Source organism: Gambusia affinis, linkage group LG16, assembly GCF_019740435.1.
Source record: "Gambusia affinis linkage group LG16, SWU_Gaff_1.0, whole genome shotgun sequence".
NCBI lineage: Eukaryota > Metazoa > Chordata > Actinopteri > Cyprinodontiformes > Poeciliidae > Gambusia > Gambusia affinis.
The window spans coordinates 2,191,894-2,208,919 of record NC_057883.1 but is presented as its reverse complement, the minus strand read 5'-3'; the positions used below and the strand labels follow the sequence as shown (position 1 = coordinate 2,208,919).

The window sequence follows — 17,026 nt, the reverse complement described above, 5'->3', positions numbered from 1 at the left end:
TTTCTACAACCCCATCAGAAACAAGTTTAGTTGTATTTATTTAAGCTCAAAATGAAGAAGAATGCAAAAACCAGACATGAAAAGTCAAACAATATAAAAATAGCTCAGATGAGTCTGAGTAGCAGGATGTGATGAAGAGGAAGAAAACCGGTGCTGATTTACATGTTGTCTTCATCAGAGTCATCCTCCTCCTCTAGAGAATCCTGAAACAGAAAACATGTCCATGTTGAGCGTCTGAGGCAACGTTTCCCACAAACCACCTGGAGGACAGAACGGACCCCCAACATGGCGGCGGGGGGGGCCCCGCCGTTTCACATCAATTATAGAATTCAGAACATTCTGTCTCATAGCAAATCACCTTTGCATATTTCTCTGCTTCCTCTTTGATGTCTTTGGGAACCAACTCATGTCGTCCTTTCGTCACTGAAGGAAAAAAAAAAGAATCAGCTGTGTTACTACGGTAACCATTTGTATACTGAACGTGATGGGCACATTTATTCAGGCTCATGTGTTGAAGGAGTTCAATGGAACAAGCATTTTTTTCCCCCAGACGCACCAATCAGGTTTTTACTGGTCAACTCTCAGTATCCCAGTCTGACCTGAACATGTGGATTTTTTTTCCCTGTCTGTCTCACACACACCTTCACACACTCATCACAATGTAGTAAACAATAACACTACAATAAACTGACTGTTCAGACAGACGGGTGTTTCAGCTCAAAGCTTTTGTAAAAACAAAAACATTTTTGTTGCAATGTCAACATTTTTCTCACAGATTGATAGATATGTCCTTTAAAACATTTTTTCTGTAAATAAAATGTTTAAAAAGTGTGTTTAAATAAAATGAAGTGGTAGGATGGTCTACAGAGACATGCTGCCTGAACTTCTGCTTGTCAATCAGTTGAAAACAGTTTTTCTGGTTGAATGTGATTGGCTCTTACCTTCTCCCACCCAGCTGAGCTCCAGCTCAAACGCTTTATCCTTCACCTCGTCGTGTACGATGTAGATTCTGGTGAATGAAAAAAAACAAAACAAAAAACAGTTGAAACCGGGAACCATCTGTCTGGACTGGACGTGGAAAATCCATTTCCAGCTAAAACCTCTAACCAGGACGAATCCTGACCACCTCGTCTGGCTTCCACTCACATTTTGGCCACTTCTTTAACCAGTTCTCTGCACGTCAAGTCTTTCATCTGATGGATGATAAAAACAAAACGCTGTGAACATGCAGCTCTTCTTTCTGTGCGATGTGACAAAGCACTGATGTTGGGTCAGAAGACGGTCCTGGACTGTCCTACAAACTGACCAGCAGTTCGTCCTTCAGGTTCACTTCTAGATCACAATTATTCTAGCCATTAATTTGACACATTTTGCCAAACTTATTTCACACAGTGTTGGAAATACATGAAAATATATAAAACAAATAATTCAACTCCTTTTTTTTTTAAACAGCATTAAATTTCAGTTTCTGTTTATGTCTGCTGGAGAGGAGTCTGACCTGCAGCTTTTCAATCTCTGTCTTGGCAGCTTGTTTTGCTTTTCCAATGGCACATCCCCAGTAACCCTGAACACAAACACACACACACAAACACACACACACACAGTGTGGTTAGTCGTGCTATCAGCAGCGCTGCCTCCCTGCTGTAGTTCTGACAGACTCACGTATGAGATGCCTGACGGGTCGACCATGTAGAGCTGCGCCCCGTCGTCTTTGTCGTATGAGCCCAGGATGAAACTGAAACAACACGGAGCTGTTAGAGAGCCGCTGACCGCAGCAAACGGTCACCTTCCTGCTCAAAACACGCAACCACCAGAAGCTGGGCCGTATCCAAGGAGCTCATCGTTTTCCTCTCATCATCACAGCCCAACGTTACAAATATGACTGAAAGTTGTGAATCTTAGAGCTGCACATTTGTTCACACTGTCACCATGTTGCATCAGAATATTATGAGAGAATCTGGGAAAAAAAAAAAAAAAAAAAAGAAAGAAGAAGAAAAAGAACCTTCTCTCAGTGCCAATCATCCATCCATCAATCAATCAATCAATCAATCGGGTCTGTGTTCGCCTCTTGCTCTCTTCTTCACTGCAACTAGCACAGCATGAATGCTAATCTAGTTAGCAAGGCAACAGCAGATAGATGGTGTTCCTGTAGCAGTAAATTGTTTCCCCACCATTTTACTCTTTCTATTGACGACACTGGATGAAAAAAGGTTCAACTCTGGCGCTCTGACCAGAGGAGTGAACTATTAGTGAACTATCCCTTCCTCATGAGGAGTGAACTATTGAATCAGGTAGTTAGATATGCCCATCTTCTCCATCTAAATCGAATGGTTATTAAAGGGCAGTATAGTATACAGACTTCATAATCTGTACTCTTTTGGTTGAATGTAGTTTTTATTTCCACTTTGGTTTCAAGTTGTTTAGTTTTTATTCATTTTATTTATTTTTTCAGGTTATTTTGTTTATTTACCAGTTCTTTTGAAAATAAAGACCAATAAAGCCAGGACGTTGCTTGAATTATTATATCATTACCATCAGTTTAAAATGGTCTTCAAACAATATTAATGTTCATCACAATCATTTTATGAGACGATCGCTCAGCAAAACTTGTTCTTGTGACAGGCCTGACTGTTGGAGAAGTGAAGCAGACAGCAGCAGTCAGTATTTTCACAGTGTGGACAGAAACACGCCGACTCACCTGCAGCCGAACGGCCTCACGGCGCTGTACAGCGTGTAAGCGTGGACGTACATGGCCACTCTGTCGGACAGGTGCTGCAACGACACGGCATGTTCTTAATCTGAGCCTGAGACAACATGGAGACATCGTGCTTCGCTCTGCAGAGAGGCTACCTTCAGAGGAATGTCGTGCCCGTAGTTGGATCTAAAGTTGGAAGCTTCTTCTCTGGCTACCTCAGCCAGGGAGCGAGCGTCAGCCAGCAGGCCGGCCACCGCCTGGAGGAGCAAAGCAGGACAACACCTCTACCTTATAGAGCCAGGCTGGTACGTTACACAACCAGCTCCAGTCTGATCCAGTCCCAAACTAAAGCTGTATCCACCGCATTTAAACATGCTGAACCCAGAGGGGGCAGTGTAGAGCAAACCTATGACAGCCAATCAGATTGCTTCAAACCAGCCATGACTTAAACATGGCAGCAGGAGATTCATTTGTGTGGAACAGATATGAAGGTTCAACTGCTTTTGAATAGCATATTATGATATAGAGATAAGAAAGCAAAACAACGTGGACTAGGAATCACGTCAAAGCAAATATTAGCTGCCACAGACTGTAATGACCAGGACCATGATCTCTGTTTCTTACATACACACGCAAACATAAATATTAATTTTTAGTGATATTAATCAGAGCTTTTGTGTGGATAAAAAGCCAAAAACACATAAAAATCTATTTGTTATCCCAGATATCCAGCTATGTGTGGATGAGGACTACATTTTAATTTTTCCCTACAGCATTCTCTGAACAGCTAAACACCAATGTGTGTCACAGTTCTTCTTCTGATTTATCAGAAAAAACAAAGAGCATGTGACCATTAGGTCAGTGATGACGGAGTTAGTTTTGTTTAGGAATTTGCGGACTTACTGAGGCAGAAATCTGCAACACAAATTGTTTCTCTCCTATCTGCTAGCAGACTGGTCTGTGCATCTGGGTTTATGTACCCTTTAATTGTAATTACGGAACAGAAAGATTAGCTGTTTTTGTTGATTTTATTTGTTATCAAATCAACAAATTATCAGAAGTTTTTAATTGATCCTGACTGCATCCTCTGATTTCACCTCCATCAGTCATAGAAGCAACACTTGATCCCATCACACAGTCAGAAGAATCCCACTAACTCGTATTTATCCTCTCCAGTGCATCATTTGATCTGAAGGATTAGGACTCTGTCTACGTTACCATGCCGACGTGTCTGTCAATGTTGAAGATGCGTTTATTGGAACCCTCCTCATACAGTTTGGACAGAACCAACTTCTCCACCCCAAACACAATCCCGTCTTTACAGCGGATCCCGATGGCCGTGCTGCAGACAAAAACACACGTTCACAGTTCACCAACAGAAACCAGCAGCTCATCACCAAAACTCAAACTGGAACCAGAATCTACATGGATGAGTTATTCCTGGGTCAGTCAGGAGGCCTTTCATCGGGACAGATGAGTAAACTGACCTGCTGTTCTCTACAGCCTTCATGGCGTACTCCACCTGAAACACTCGGCCATCTGGAGAGAAGGTGGAGGCCGAAAGGTCGTACTGCAGCACACACACACACACACACACACACACACACACACACACACACACACACACAAAGAGTTTACATTATTGTCTATTAAAGGGCAACAATAAGAAATACCAACTTCTGTGAAGGAAGAGTTTTTTTTTCCTTTCTCAAAACTGCAACTATACAGAAAAATAACATGAACCAAAGTAAACAAAGAAAAAGAAACAAAAACCCAGTGAGGGTTGTTGGGGTAATAAGTGAGACCCCGAATGAAGCCAAAATGTTTGAACAGTGAGTTAACATGTTAGAGTCTGCTCTTTAGTGATTGATATTTAACTGACACAACCGCTAACTTAAAGTAGATTTCTGAAACAGAGTCTGGCTGACAGCGCAGCTAGCTGTTAGCATTAGTAAAGTTACATCTCAATAGCTCAATATAAGATTTAAAGTAAACTCATTTAATGAGACCCATAATTACGCTAAGTATTTGCGCTCCAACAAGCAGTAAAAAAAAATACAGAAATATAATGAAACAAAGAGGAATTTTACTTTCACTTTACTGTGCTAATAGGCCTGCCTGTGACTCAGCAGGCTAACATGGCAGACGATAAGCTACATGATGCTATTAGACAAATGCTTTTTAAAAGTAAAATATAAAAATAGTCAGAAACCTGCCAACAAAGAGAATGTCATATTTACGTAACAACAAAACCACAGAGTAACAGACTGTAAACACTCACCCCGGTTCCAATGGAGCTCATTTTTGACAAGAACTATGACTTCAGCACACCTCTCCGCCACTCAGCCCGCTTTTCCGGAGAAAAGCTTTGCTCTTCCGATGTTGGCCCTTCACAATAAAAGCGAACATATCTATCTATATACTGTATATATATACTGTATATATCTATCTCTATATATATACTGTATATATATACTGTATATATCTATCTCTATATATATACTGTATATATCTATCTACATATATATACTGTATATATATATAGTAGATAGATAGATAGATAGATAGATAGATAGATAGATAGATAGATAGATAGATAGATAGATAGATAGATAGATAGATAGATAGATAGATAGATAGATAGATAGATAGATAGATAGATAGATAGATAGATAGATAGATAGATAGATAGATAGATAGATAGATAGATAGATAGATAGATAGATAGATAGATAGATAGATATCTTGTTTTCATCTTCCACAGTCAGCCGTGCCCCCCTGGACTGGAAGCTGTTTGATGTTTGTACCTTAAAGTGGCCAACTCTCTGTTATTCCTATGTCAATTTGATGCAGAAGGGGCTTCCGCACTTCCCATATCTGTGTATCACTTCCCACTTTTTTCAGCAGTTAAAACTGTTTAATCCGTTGTTAACACGTCTTGACCTGCTTTACCAAGCCGCCTTTATACGCAACATGAGCGCTAAGTCGCTCGCGCTGTGTTTACACCTGTGCACCACCGAAGGAGACCTGCTGCTGCTGTGCAGAGCTGCACAAGAGTGTTAGAATCAGGGCAGCAAACCAACTAAACACGAAGAATTTTGCACAGTATTTTCCCCCCAAACTAACCGACTGAGTTGAGTAATGGTGTTGAATACAGGTAATGTTAGCTAAATGATGACTAGCTAATATCAATACAGCACCTTAAGCTTGTTAACAAGTAGCCTATAGGCTACTGATGTTATCTATGTTCAAAAGTGGGTAGTACTGGTTACATTAACTTGAGTAACTCTTTTGAAAGGTACGAGTAGTTTTACTGCACTGTACCTTTTTCTTTTACTGAAGTTATATTATTGCTACGTAGATTAATTTTGCCCCCCCAAAAAAATAAGCCGATGCCCCCCACTGTTAAATTCGTCTGGAGCTGGGCTGCTTTATAGCAACCTTAAATAAATTCAGGTGAACTCTTTAATGTGCTATAAAGAAATTGAGTTAGCAGATCGCGTGTGGTATGACATTTAAGGTTTTTGTTGTATTATGCTTTCAAACTAAAAAAATCTCTGTGATAGATTAGCCTCTCTCTAATCAGTTTATCCATTACTTCAGAAAAAAAAAAAATTTGAAGCCATAATATTTAAAAACAGCATATCACAATCTAGGTTTACCTGTCTTTAGAAAATCATATAAACCCATCACTTGTAAGAAAAGTGTCCATAAAGTTTTATTGAATCTCAGGATGACCAGGGTGGATTACAGACCTGCTGAAGATTAAACAATTGAAATAATGTGAATTTCAAAATCATTCAATTAAATCTTTTCTATTTCATCACACCTCCATTTTTCATCGTTCGTTTTTAATCGGTAATGGAAGCTTTGGTCACATAAGAGTGAAAAAACATTCATATACAATAAAGTTGAAAAAAAAAAAAACATTTCTTGTGTAGTTTTCTCTTTCTTTTTTGAAATATAAAGTTAAACTGAACGACTGACATTAAGGCAAAAAGACTGAAGCTCCACCATCGACTGGAATGGAAAACAAACCGAAGCAACAGACGATAAGCATTCATTGGTTAATACAAACAAGTACAAGTACATTTTTGTAGATTTTTTTTTCCTTTTAAATGACACTTAAACTAGAACAGGAACCAAGAGCCGACTTCCACCTGCACGCACCAGCAGTAACACACGTGAAAACAGATCCAGACATACGACCGTCACCAAAACAACAGAGGAGGAAGATGTGGACGGTGACATGATGGGTAACAAGCAAACGTCTTGTCTGTAAAATAATGCAAAAGAGAAACGTTTCAGGATTGAAGTAGTTTTGTCTTTTTGCTGATTTGCTTCCAAATAATTTAGTAAATGGACAAACCATCTGGGCGTGACAAACACATTTATCACATATATATGTTGTCAGTAGGGAGAAAAATCTGGCAGAAGTGGAAGGAGAGTGAGAAACTAAAAATAGTTCAGATTTGTGTTCCAATGATGATGTTTTCTTATCAGTTATTGTTTTGCTAAATTTAAGAACAAAATACTTCCATGTGCTATCTTTACACACCGTTGGGTTCATAAGTTGATGGTTATTTGACAAACCGGAGGCCTTTAGTACAGCTGCTTTCACTATCGACCTTCCAGCGGTGTTCATGTAACTTTATATACTGCATCAGGTTGCTTTACAATGTGGGTAATTATGGAACACACCAGCAAATCATACTTGTCATCTCATTGCATTTATCTGTAGATTATATGGTGAGTTTATTTCATGTAGAGTATTTAAAAGAGTTCTTAGAGCGGTGCTTAAACTCAGCACAACTACTAATAAATGTCCAACTACAGCTGAGAGAGCTGAACTACATCCAGATTGCAGAGCCCAGACGGCCCACCGGATTATTTTCTCTGGGTGATATTAAAGACTTTCAAATTATGGATGTTCAGGAGAAATCAAGTAAATATCTAAGCTGATAGACTAGAATGAAAGGGCTTGCATTCGGCCAAGAGGACCAGTGCCGGTGCTGAGGTTCTGATAATGAACCAGAAGGACAAGCATGGGTGGCTTTAGGGATTGTGAGTAGAGTGGTGAAGACTGTGTTTGGTTACTGATGAAGAAAACAGACTTCGTGTCGTTTTTGACCCCCAGCTGTCTGCCTGGTCCGCATGTCTCAGTGTTTTGTCCATTCTTACAGGCTCCGTCCTAACAGTGGGTGTCCAGCTGGCTGCAGGCAGGATGGGACGGTTAAGTGTTACCTTTCAGGACGCCCACACAGCTCTGCAGTAGCTGCAGGTTACCCTAGAGACACAAGCAGACAAGTAATCCATGAAAAACACAATCCAGCCTGTTGTGGCAGTGACAAAGGAAGGAAATAGAAATATCTGTCTCATTCAACCATAAAACTTTACTCCACAAAACATCAGGGTTATTTCCCTTAGGGAACCCAAAACCGAACCAATAATGACCCTAACTAACCCATGGGCTCTCCTCCCCAGAGTGACATCGGTACCTTGGCATGTTTGAGCTCTAGTTCTGCCAGCTCCACCAGGTTCTTCCTGAACGCTGCCACTCTTCTCGTCTTGAAATCTATCAGCTCTACGTTCAGAAAGAAACGCATCGTTAGACTTTCGAACAAAAGGACTAGTTCAAAATGTTCAGGTGTGTTTTAATCAGTTTCATCAACCTTTACAACCGACATAATGTTGCTTCTGAACTCGGTACATTTCTGATTTAATGTGTGCTCACAGTCCTTAGCTTTTAATTTGAAAAAGCAAAACTTTGTTGAACCCAAAAGGGACTTCTTTTTTTTTTACACTTTATACAGTTCTATAACAACAAAAATATATATATAATGGATGTAAACTGACAATTTTACAAAATGAGCATGTTGTTCAGAGGTCATGAAAAGGTCAGTTTACAGGTTTCACTAAGGTAAAAAAATAAAATAAAAATAAAATTTGGGTCACTTCAGGCTGCAGTGTGAAAGTAGCATAAATGGTTCTCCTGCTGCAGATGTGTTGGCATGTTCTATCATAATGTTTTATAACAACTATATAGCTGTCATAAAACCAGCATATCAACAACAGGGTTTTGGAGGAGCAGTTTAGTTAGAGGCTTCAACATCTCACACTACAGCAGTGACTGACCTTGCTTGGCAGACTCAGAGATCTTCTCAAACTTGTGGCAGCAAAGCTGCTGGTTTGTCTCTGCCTGTAAAACATCTCTGTTTTTAGCTCGTGCTTTATCCAGAGCTTTGTTAGCGTTCTCATAGTCCACCAGACCCCGGCTCCTCCGGTACAGCAGGTCCTGTCCAGGGTGGCACATGAAAAGTCAATATTTTCACTCAGCTAGCTCATTATTGGTGACTCGTCTGTCAGTATGTGTTCAGACCTTAGCAGCCTGTGACTCCCTCAGGTAATATTTGAGCAGGTCAGCCAGCTTCAGGTCTTCATCTGCTGCAACTCGAGCCTCAATTTTCTTTGAGACAAAAACCAAAATAGAAACAATCAATTTCAGGTAAAGGTCCAGTTCACAGCAGCGCTTATCGCATATTCTGGGTTTAATTATTCTGGGCGTTCTAAGTGGCATTGAAAACTTCCTTCCCAGTAATGTTTCAGAGACTACCTTAACTATTATTCTACATCTGAGTTATAAAAGTACATTTTTTTTTTTGTTATTTGCTCGTCACCTCAAAAACACACACATACATGAGGCGAGTGTTGCGTAATGATCTTGGATCTTGGAGGGCTTAAATGGATTCAAATGTTTCACAGGAGTAAAGCTACAAAAAGTCCATTGCTACATAGGCCTGTCACAATAACACATTTTGTCATACGATAAATTGTTCCTGAGCTTGTTTACGATAAACAATAACATTGCTGTTTTGACACAACTTTCAACTAATACCATAGTAACAAAGGAAGAATAATGCAAGAATCTCAGAGTCTCAAAGATCAAAAAACTTTAAATTTAGATGAACATTTAAACATTGGAACTGGAAGACATTTTAAATATCCAAAATAAATAAACAAAACAACAGAAACAGCAAATAAAATGAATTCTGAATTCTCTGTAGACAAAATTGTCTTTCAAAAAAGGGAGAATTGAAACCAAAGCACCAGACTGAAGACCAGTTTTGGTGAAAAGAGAGAGACAAGAGAAAATCAATGAATCAAGCAAATGAAAATGATTGAGTTTGCTTTAGTTTAGCAAGCAAATTATTGAATTGTAGTATATTGTGACAGACCTATTGCTACATAGCACTGCCATGCTGATGACACCCAGCCTGTACCTGCCATTCCCACCCATCAACCACATGGCCTCAGGACAAACCACTTCCAACTTTATCAAACTGAACTTCTTGTCAACTGTAATCAGCCTCATCTGATCAGGATCACAAATGAGAGGACATGGAGACACACTTACTCTAGTTTTCTCAAATAGCTCTGATACCTTCAGGAAAAACCTTAAGGAAAGAGAAACAGAGGGACATTATACTGGTTACATTCTGACGCCCCCAGAATATAAATGTGAAGGTACGTCAGGACATGATTTCATTGTGGAATTAGAAAATTCATCTTCCATGCAAATGCACACATTGTCCTCTAGCAACAGAAAAGGCTGAAAAATTAACTGGGTTTGATTGTTTGTGATTTCATTAAAGCAGCTCAAGTTAAAGGAATAAAACATAACTGAACCAACGCCTATACAGTAGGCGTTATGTTTAACTGCAAGAAGGCAGTTAAACCAAAAACATTAAAAACATCTTCAAAGTGTTAGATTTCTTTTGCATAAATCACCAAATTGCCTTTTTTGATCAATCAATTACTAAATCTGTTGACAAATTGTTTGAGCCCTGAAATAGCTTTGTCCATACTTGCAGAGGTCTGTGGAGTCCTGTGTTCCTAATGTGTACAGAGAGGAGGCGATTCTGTTCATGTCATCAGCAGCATCTAAACAGGCAGAGATACTCATCAGACAGCGATCACAGCACAAACCCACCGAAAGGAAAACAATGGCAGCATTTCAACCTGCTCTCTCCGCCAGGAAAAACATCATCAATAAAACACAAATAGGTATTTTTTGGGGGGTTTTTTAGGTGGGTGTTTCCACCATGAAGCTTCTTAATTGTAGCTGGTTCTAGCTCTAGTCGTTATAAAGGTCTCATTCATTTACTGTTTGATCCTCCTTCAGTTTTATTCTGCTTTTTTCTGAAGGTTGTTCGTGCCTGGACAATTTAACTACATAAATAATATTTATGTTGATATTCCTTTCAATTAGATGCCATAAAATAACCACCTCAGTTTTAGTTTAGCTCAATGTTTTCAAGGATAGGGACAAACAAGAGCTGGTGCTGTGAAGAACTGGTGGAAAAACACATTAACACATTTCAGCAGAACCGAGGTCAAAAGAGTAATATGGAAACATGAAGCACTCATCTGGAAAACTTCTAAATGACTAAATGGTTTTGCATGGCTCCAGCTTACTTTTATGTGAGCGGATCATTCTGTCACATTTGGCCGAAGCGTCTTTGACTCTGTTGTGATATTCTAGTAGAAATGTCTTTTCATGCTCAAAGAAATCATCCACGTCCTGAAAGACAAGCAGGAGACGACACGCTTCGATAAAAAGCCAAACATGAGAGCATGAAAGGCTCTCAAACACGAGTAGTGAGCTCTACTTCTGGTTTTACCTTGACTCCAGCCACTAGAACCCCATCAGCCGACTTCACAACGTTCTTAAAGAAATCCTCCAGTTTCTCCTTCTTGTTCTTTCCTCGTACACTCAGCTGTTAGGGACAACATGGTGGTGATCACACACACTGCATAGCCATGGATTTCCTCAGCTATTCCTGACTTGTCCCATTACTGCTTATGAATCAACTCTGAAATATTAGCATCTATTATGACTCAGAGTATTCACTGTACAAGTTGTGCCCGACACTCACATCCTGGTTGTACTCCAAGAAGACGTGGAAATTGAGGTCCTTCCTGAGGATGGGATGAGCAGCCACACGACAGAGGAAGACCTCATGCATGGCAACGGTCTTCTTAAAGATAGCCAGGTACTCTCTGGATGGAAACACACCAGTCAGGTTCACTGTATTTTCCAGACACATTGTGCCATTTCATAATCACAATCAAGCAACTATGTTATATTCCATTGTTATAAAAATGCTGTATATATAAAATACAACTTAAAAGACATTTGATCTTGATGTTTAACATCTTGAAATTGGGTTTCTGTCTCTTTAAGAAGCTCCTGCTCTTTCTGAAACTCCGCCTTCAGGAAGTCATCACACATGGCTGCTTTATTAACCCTTTAACAATGTTTACACCAGCGATGTCCTGAGAAGTACCTCATATAATCACTTTAGCAGATACACAGTTCCACCAGGTGTTTGCTCATTGCTGATGGCTAGTCTGAAGGAGCTGAGTGAGGGATTCAAGGGGTGCTGCTCTGTGGGGCGGAAGCTCAAGAGCTTGGAAACTGCAGCTCAGGCGTTTTAGCTGAATGTAATCATGCATGAGAAAACATGCACGATTTCTCAAACATGCATGAAAGAATAAAGGCGACACACCAGATATGTTTTTATGGGGGAATAACATTATAACATGTCAAGTTCAGAAAAGTTGATTTTACATAACACTGCCCCTTTAATATGTACGACTATGCAGAGAAGATGTGTGACTTACGCCTCCAGCTCTTGCTTCATCTTGGTGAACTCCTCCTTGGTCATGGATCCTTCTCCCTCACCCAGTTTCTGCAGCTTCTCTCTGGATGCATCAAAGTCAGGTCTGGGAGGGGCTGGAGGGATCTGCCAAACAAAAGACACTGATAAATAGTTCTATTTGCTACAATCAGTTAAACTGGATGTTCAGACACTCAGCGCCTCCGTTTGAATGTGTGTGGTTCTTACGATGTATCCTGCATAGTCTTCATTTTCAACGAATGAGTCGTGTAGCCAGATGAACTCTTCATGTTGTCGGACCACAGAGAACTCGTTCTGTTTGAAATTGGGGAGCGTACTCTGTGGAAACATGGAGCACATGACTTAAGATCCTAACACAACCAAGCAGCCACTGCAGGGGAGTGAGGGTGAGAGAATAAACTGATGTGCGTCCTACCTTGGTGTGAACGGTAAACTTCACCTTGTCCCTCTCACTGAGCGCATCAGAAATGTCCACCTGTAGCGTGGCGTCCATCTCCAGATCCACGTTTACCGCTCGCGGCTGCAGGACGACACAAAGCATACATCCCATAAGCCAGGGGTTTTCAAAGTATGAAAGGGTGAGCCCCCCTCCAAGGAGCACAATGCCTGCTGCGCCTCCCCCCCCCGAAGGTGGGGGGTGGGGGGGTTGTAAAAACTCCACCTTCAGCCCCGCTCTGGCCAAAACCAGTGATGGCATAGTTACTTTGAAAAAGTAACTTTAATTGGACTACTGATTACTCCTTGAAAAAGTAACTTAGTTATATTAAAAGTAACTGTTTAGTTACTTTCAGCAGCTGCTGCTAACAACAACGCTCCACCTCCTGTGAAAATCACATTGATCTTTGCTAATACTTAATTGTCAGCTATTTTATAATGGTAACATCAACAATGTGTCTCCACTGATAAGGTTGAACTGAAGAGGAGATTGTACAAAAAAACAGTACAAAAAATAAAAAACGTGAGTAATTTGTGTGGTCCACTGTTGTCTGGAAAACTCTAAGAAGGATTTTAAAGCCCCCCACCCCCCAGCCTCCAGATTCTGCGTTACGGCCCTGCGTTTGGTGTCATAGCACAGAGCTCCTCCTGCAGCTCCACAGCTCAAATGGCTGCACAGATTTGTGACACTTATCTTAAAATTAATAATTATAATGATGTTAAGTTGCCATTATAATCATTGCCAACTACGGACACGTTTATTCGTGGCTGTTTTCACGTTTATTGCGCTGTTCATATTGGTCTCGATGTTTGCAGTTTTCTGGAGCGCAACGCGAAGCTCGACGTCATTCAGAGGTAATATATTAACTTGACATTAACAAAGACACAGCGGGACGGATCATCCGGGAAATGATGGACAAGGAGAGACTGAGTAAAACTACCTTAATGACGGACAAATTCTGGGATTTATTATGAGTCTCTGCTTATTTCCAAGCCCAAATGAGTAACCACAAAGGCGCAACCAGCAACTCGTTAAATTTTCAAGCGACTTTAAAAAATGAAGCCCAAAGCCGCTTATAATAATCGGACTTGGCGACAGAAACTCAAAATAGTTCCAGTTTTTCCACCAACAAAATGCGCATCTCCCTCCATTGTTTACATTTCTGTCGCATAGAGACGTCGGTCACTCGACAAGACGAGTAGAGGAAATACGATTAAATAACAAAAGAAGATAGTAACACAGTAACGCAAAAATGATTTTGATAAGTAACTGTAGTCTGACTACTGGATTTGAAATAGCAACGCGTTAGATTACTCGTTACTGAAAAAAGTGGTCCGACGTCAGTAACGTTACTGACATCACTGGCCAAAACATCCTCTAAGGTGGGAAACATTTCTCCACACGCGCACCCCGCAGTACCAACTTTTTTCTAAATCCACAGAGTTGATCGTGTGCGTAAAAGATGTTTCTCTCACATCTGTAGACAGCAAGCAGATAGCTTTTCCGGTTTATTTTTTCCCTCGCACCGCGCCTCCCCTAAAGTGCTCTGGCGCCCCCCAGGGGAGGCGCACCTCACACTTTGAAAACCGCCGCCATAAGCCACCACTGTCAGAGACCATCCTGAAGGCTGAGAGTCATGGAGACCTGCGATCCACCTGCATCAAACTGGGAGTTTGTGGCTAAAACCCACATGCCATCTTTTACTGCTGATATTTCTTGATTAAAATATAAAAAAAATAATTGCAGACACTTTTTGGTGAAGATAAACTAAAAAAAAAAAAAAAAACTATTCATTTCATCAAGTCTAGGCCTGTTCCCAAAAACAAATTTTGCTGGACAATAAGTTGTCCCAGACATCATTGCAAAAAACAACAATATTGTTGTTTTGAGACCATTTCGAAGTAATGTATTGACAATGGCACAATAATGAAAGTCCCCTTGTCAAAGACCAATAAACTTTAATTTTGTAAAGAAAATTTCCCCACTGGACCTGAAAGACACATTAAATATCCCAAGTAGAACATGACACCAAACCACAAATACACACTACTTACAAACTAGTCTCTAAAGTCTCTAGATAAAATTTCCCTTCAAAAAAACGGGTTAGGGTTAGATGATGTTCAATGTCACTGAAAAAATGTTCAGTGACATATTTTCATTTTTCTTGTTAGATCTTACTACAACAGTTCCTATATGCTGCTGCATATAGAATCAGGTCATGTAAAAGCTCTTTTACTGCTCTTTCAAAGTAGATACTTTACTACAAAAGCTGCACTGTACATCAGCAGTTCTCAGAGCTTGGGTCAGGACCCCAAAGATATGGAAGAGCAAGAACATGATGTGCTTTCAAATCTAACTTGAAAACATCGTTAAAAAAAACTGCTCAGATGTGCAATCATTGACTGTATGTGTATGCCAGTGATTAAGTCTGTATGTGTGTGTTTTACTGTTTACTGTGATTAGAAAGCTACTTGTAGTGTTATATCTTCTGTTTATTTTATTACTGTATTGTATATCCATTTTGGGACCTTTCAAGAGACTCCAAATGCAAATTAGCTTCTGCTAAAAATCTGGAACAGTGCAATGAATGGTGACATTTATGCTTGAGCTGTACATGGTCCCTTTCTAAATAAACTTTATTGTTATTTTTATCTACTCAAGCTTCGAGTTTGTTATTTTTGACTTGACTCTGATTGTGTAATCAATATACCACGTTTTAAATGACACAAAATGCTTGAAGTCTCAACTAAGAGTCAGGGTCAAGAGCCTCTTACATTTTTATTTTGTGGGTCAGAAGTTGGAACATTTGGAACTTCTGCTTTAGGGAAAGCCAAGATAGCAGCCAAACCCCACGTCTGTGTATCTACTTCACTAGAAAATGAATCCGTTCCCACAGTAGGTAATGTGTCTGGTGCACATTTTCCACTGTGTTGGACAATGATGTTTAAAAGTAAACCAGTGATAACCTATTAGGCTCTTCTTTTAAGTAAACAAAAATTTAAAATACAGAAGAAACACAAAGAGGAGAGGTGTGTCAAGTCATGTGAACCGACTGTGTGTCATGTGAACTGACTGTGAACAGGACAGCACAAACCGATAATGTCAGTTCAAAATAAAAGAACTGAACACCCCAGCGAACTGTTAGCCATCTCTTTAGCTGTGTTAGCATGTAAAGCTAGAGGCCCATCAGCCACTGTCTTTATTTTGACTCTCGGCAGTGGTAACCAATCTGACCACAACTGACAGACGGTAAACCAGTTAGCATGAAGCTAATATTAGCCTGGACGGCTAACAAGGCTAAAATGTATTAATTAAAATTCAGTGGTTAAGCTGAGTTGAACAAGAACAACAACTCTATCAAAGGGCATACTGGAACAAATAGTTGGGCAGGCGAACAGATTCATTGGTATAAAGACAGACAGGCAGAAGGAGGGCACTCACTCCCCGGTCCTCTTCGGAGAGGAAGTCGGGTCCGTCGTCCAGCCCTTCCTGCTGCAGAGACACAAACAAACACACAGTTATTTTAACCGCAGCTCGAGCTGAAAGGAATTACTGCAAGTGTATATCACGGTGCGGGCCACCACCACGCTGAAAAAACTACACAAAAACAAGAAAGAGGGCGAGGAAAAGCAGAAACCCACCATCATGGCTGCGAACGGCGGATGACAGGAAGTGGACACATTCCCAAATCTCGTGAGAATTAAAAAAAATTATGGAAACGTTCGGAAACATAGGAGTCGGTAATTTTTAAAAAGAGGAGCAGTGAACTCCTAAACACTATGACACTAAAAACTGTATAATTTTTAATTTCATTATTTTAAGACTAAAGAGAGGGATTGTTGAAGAAGTAGGAGATTGTGACTTCATGAAGGAGCTGCCATCTGTTTTCTTTAAACTATTTCGTAATAAATAGTTAATGTTTGTTGTCGAACATTCAAAATATTTACACATATCTACAGGCTTACGTATTTTTCCTCTCTTTATTGGGTCCCCACCTTTGGTGGCTCTTATTTCTCACATATTAGTAAAAAACATAGAAGATGGATAAACTCGCTCTTGGAGAGGGACTAATTTTTTCCCTCTCATTTTTTCATTCTGCTAGATAAATCTCACTCTAACCCAGTTTAGCAGTTGTTTTTAATGCTCATGAAAGGTTTTGTTCTTGGTTTTGTTCCAGGTTTTGTTGTTGTGTTA

General features: G+C 40.0%; 2 protein-coding genes across 2 annotated transcripts; both read right to left on the bottom strand.

Annotated features, from left to right (window-relative positions):
* Nucleotides 1-21: 21 nt before the first annotated feature.
* Nucleotides 22-5,089, bottom strand: psma3 (proteasome 20S subunit alpha 3). Its single transcript, XM_044142693.1, has 11 exons — nt 4,977-5,089; nt 4,183-4,265; nt 3,914-4,037; nt 2,851-2,952; nt 2,699-2,772; nt 1,663-1,735; nt 1,499-1,564; nt 1,147-1,193; nt 942-1,009; nt 359-423; nt 22-203 (listed from the first exon to the last, which is right to left on the bottom strand). The coding sequence occupies exons 1-11, from the start codon at nt 4,995-4,997 to the stop codon at nt 159-161; spliced, it is 768 nt and encodes a 255-aa protein (XP_043998628.1). The 5' UTR covers nt 4,998-5,089; the 3' UTR covers nt 22-158.
* Nucleotides 5,090-6,391: 1,302 nt separating this feature from the next.
* On the bottom strand, nt 6,392-16,561 carry snx6 (sorting nexin 6). Its single transcript, XM_044142692.1, has 14 exons — nt 16,474-16,561; nt 16,274-16,324; nt 12,812-12,916; nt 12,604-12,714; nt 12,380-12,501; nt 11,632-11,755; nt 11,377-11,472; nt 11,171-11,276; nt 10,561-10,636; nt 10,110-10,149; nt 9,075-9,161; nt 8,831-8,990; nt 8,194-8,279; nt 6,392-7,982 (listed from the first exon to the last, which is right to left on the bottom strand). The coding sequence occupies exons 1-14, from the start codon at nt 16,477-16,479 to the stop codon at nt 7,929-7,931; spliced, it is 1,224 nt and encodes a 407-aa protein (XP_043998627.1). The 5' UTR covers nt 16,480-16,561; the 3' UTR covers nt 6,392-7,928.
* Nucleotides 16,562-17,026: the final 465 nt, after the last annotated feature.